Genomic DNA, 2,589 nt, shown 5'->3' with positions numbered 1-2,589 from the left:
AGAAAGAGTTCTTTTTGAGAATGACTACCACAATGTGGGGAAAGGAAATGTGCTGAGGAATGGAAGGTGAAGCAGGGCAGAAAGAGTTTCCTGTGGCCTCTCCCTCTTCAAGACCAATCAAGACATGGCACTTCCACAATTGTGCCACTCCTGGCTGCAATCAAGGCTTCCACTTAGAATGTGGCATCAATACCCCCAGGGTGCCCACATGCTGCACTATCACCTCTCTGAACCCAAGCTTTCCTCAAGCAGTTTGGGATTGGAAAAGCTGGCTTTCTACCACATGCATGGCCTAAGTGGCCATTCTGAACCTCATGTTCCACTTCTTCCATGATTCCTCATGGACACCAGTAATTTGTGACAAGGCCTACCACACCCAAGGGGAATGGTCAGAGCCCTATCAACTCCTCTCTTCTATTCCACAGGGTATGGCCATTCCCCTCCTCCTAACTCTGCTTACCATCTGAGTTCATGCTCATTATTTTTTCTTGTTGTTCTTTTTCAGGAGCACCTCACACCATCCCACCACAACCATTTCCTTCTGAGGTCATCACTGAGTTCACTGAGAATTGTGATGCTCCTTTGTTCCTTGACTCTGAACTTGAGGAATGGGCAGACCTCTTTGAAGCTCATGCTGGCTTGACAACTTCTTCCCAGCCCACCTGTGACTTGATGATTTTTGATGGTCTCACAGCTCACCCCATCACTAATCCCCTCCTTGATGGTCCTCTCTTCTGCCTACAGACCGTCAGAGTTGTTCAGTCTTGGACCTCACCTGATGTTCAACACTTCAACATTGCTCCTGGTCTGTGGGTTGCTGTGCATGCTGATTCAGATGAGGACACCCAGGACTTTTGGATTGGTAAGATCATCAGTGTCCTTCAAAAGAGGCTCAACATCCACTGGTGGAACTTTGGCCATGGGCGCTTGGCTGACCATGGCACTGAGGGAACTGTCCCAATGGGGTCTGTTCTGGCATGTGGCTTCACCTTCTGTACAAACACTGGAGTCCCACTGCCCACACTCCAAGAGATCTTCAGACACCTGTAAAATAAAAACTCCTCCTTTCTTCTATATACACTTCCTTGACATCATTTTGTTTATTACATGATACTCATACAGGCCTCTACACCATCTTCATCAGTTGAGCGAACAAGTCCTATACCTTCAATCCAGAGTCACTGCTGGTCCAGGACATCACCAAGATTCCCATGGCCTACAAGAAGCCCTCCCTCATCAAGAGGTGGAACCTGAAGACCCACTTGCTCCTCAAGTGCATCAATGGAGTATGCATTTTTTTCATCTGACTTGGTGGCACATGCTCTTCTCACCTGCTTCCCAACCAACAATAGGTCATGTCTTCTATCAGCTTGTCCTTACTGCCTCCAGCACCAAGTGTCCTTGACTACACTCCACTTTGTGCTACTCCACTTCATGCCTGCTTCCATCTTGACTTCAGCTACCACATCATGGTAGCATCTGCTCAACTGAATGAATCCAAGACCAACATCATCACAAGTGCAATCAACAGCATCATCATTCACTCCAACCCAACCAACATCACATCCTGGATTTCAGCAGCCCAGACTGTGGCACATCAACTCACCTCATCCAGTACCTCAACTTCTTCTCAACCTTCACCCCACTCCTCCATCTCAACCTCCACAGCATCAGCTCCTAGCACCCCTGTGCAGGTATTCAACCATGCCTTTTTTCATTGTGTACACAACAGCCTGTCCTGCAGTTTCATAGCATAATAGGCATTGAAAATAGCTTCAACACTTCCTTGTTGTTGGCCATGGCTGATGGCAGGGTGAGTTGCACCTGACATGATGACAACAAAAACTGTAAAACCAGACACTTATGTTATTGTGTATGCACACATGACAACTATATTCAACCTACTTAGTTATTGTGAATGTGTACACAATCTGGAAAATCTGAACCTAAACTTGTGGTCATTTGAAATGAGAGGTCACAAATGACCATGGAATTTTTGTTGTGCTAAAATCATGTGAGATTTGACATTTTTGATTTATAGGGCAGTTTGGAAGATTTGGATCTGCATGTGTGATTTTGACATGCAAGACTGCTGCATATAAGTGATATTGAGAGACTTGAGATGAAAATGCTTTCATAACATCTTGGGTTTTGTGGAGTTAAAAGTGATTTTAGCAGCGTGAAATGGAGTGGAATTTTAACTTCAGGAATAGTACTCTAATTCAGCACAAATGTGAAGAATGAAGTTCTGTCTGTGAGTGCAACTGACTGAATATGGTGTGAGGTTGTACATGAACTGGAAGTGAGGGCACCATGTTGGCCACTGATTATGGAATTGATGGAGGGGGTGAAAGCAAAAGCAAGGTGCATTTTGAGGTTGTTCCAAGTAGCACTGACACAAAACAAGGTAGAGTCAGATTTTACTTTGCGCCAACATGTCTGTGATAAACAAAGAAATGGTAGTTTGAATGTGTAGACATCGTGTATGCATATGTGATAGAGTAAGCATCCAGTTTTACAGTTTTTGTTGTTGTGTATGTGTATGTGATAAAACTTTTGAGATGAGTTGGAGTGAGCACTTGTCATGGA

The 2,589-nt window shown here is 44.7% G+C and overlaps 2 protein-coding genes across 2 annotated transcripts; both read left to right on the top strand.

Moving 5' to 3' along the window:
- Positions 1 to 835: 835 nt before the first annotated feature.
- Positions 836 to 1,111, top strand: ACA1_377250 (uncharacterized protein; the record flags this gene model as incomplete). The annotated part of the gene is made up of 1 exon (XM_004337586.1): positions 836 to 1,111. The coding sequence occupies one exon, from the start codon at positions 836 to 838 to the stop codon at positions 1,109 to 1,111; it is 276 nt and encodes a 91-aa protein (XP_004337634.1).
- Positions 1,112 to 1,211: 100 nt separating this feature from the next.
- ACA1_377240 (uncharacterized protein) lies at positions 1,212 to 1,681 on the top strand (the record flags this gene model as incomplete). The annotated part of the gene is made up of 3 exons (XM_004337585.1): positions 1,212 to 1,286; positions 1,353 to 1,518; positions 1,587 to 1,681. 3 exons carry the CDS (start codon positions 1,212 to 1,214, stop codon positions 1,679 to 1,681), a joined length of 336 nt encoding a protein of 111 aa, XP_004337633.1.
- Positions 1,682 to 2,589: the final 908 nt, after the last annotated feature.

This window comes from Acanthamoeba castellanii (genome assembly GCF_000313135.1).
Source record: "Acanthamoeba castellanii str. Neff unplaced genomic scaffold scf7180000084711, whole genome shotgun sequence".
In the NCBI taxonomy this organism is placed as follows: domain Eukaryota; phylum Discosea; order Longamoebia; family Acanthamoebidae; genus Acanthamoeba; species Acanthamoeba castellanii.
Note: the sequence above shows the minus strand (reverse complement) of the source record. Positions and strands in the feature narration are given on the sequence as shown.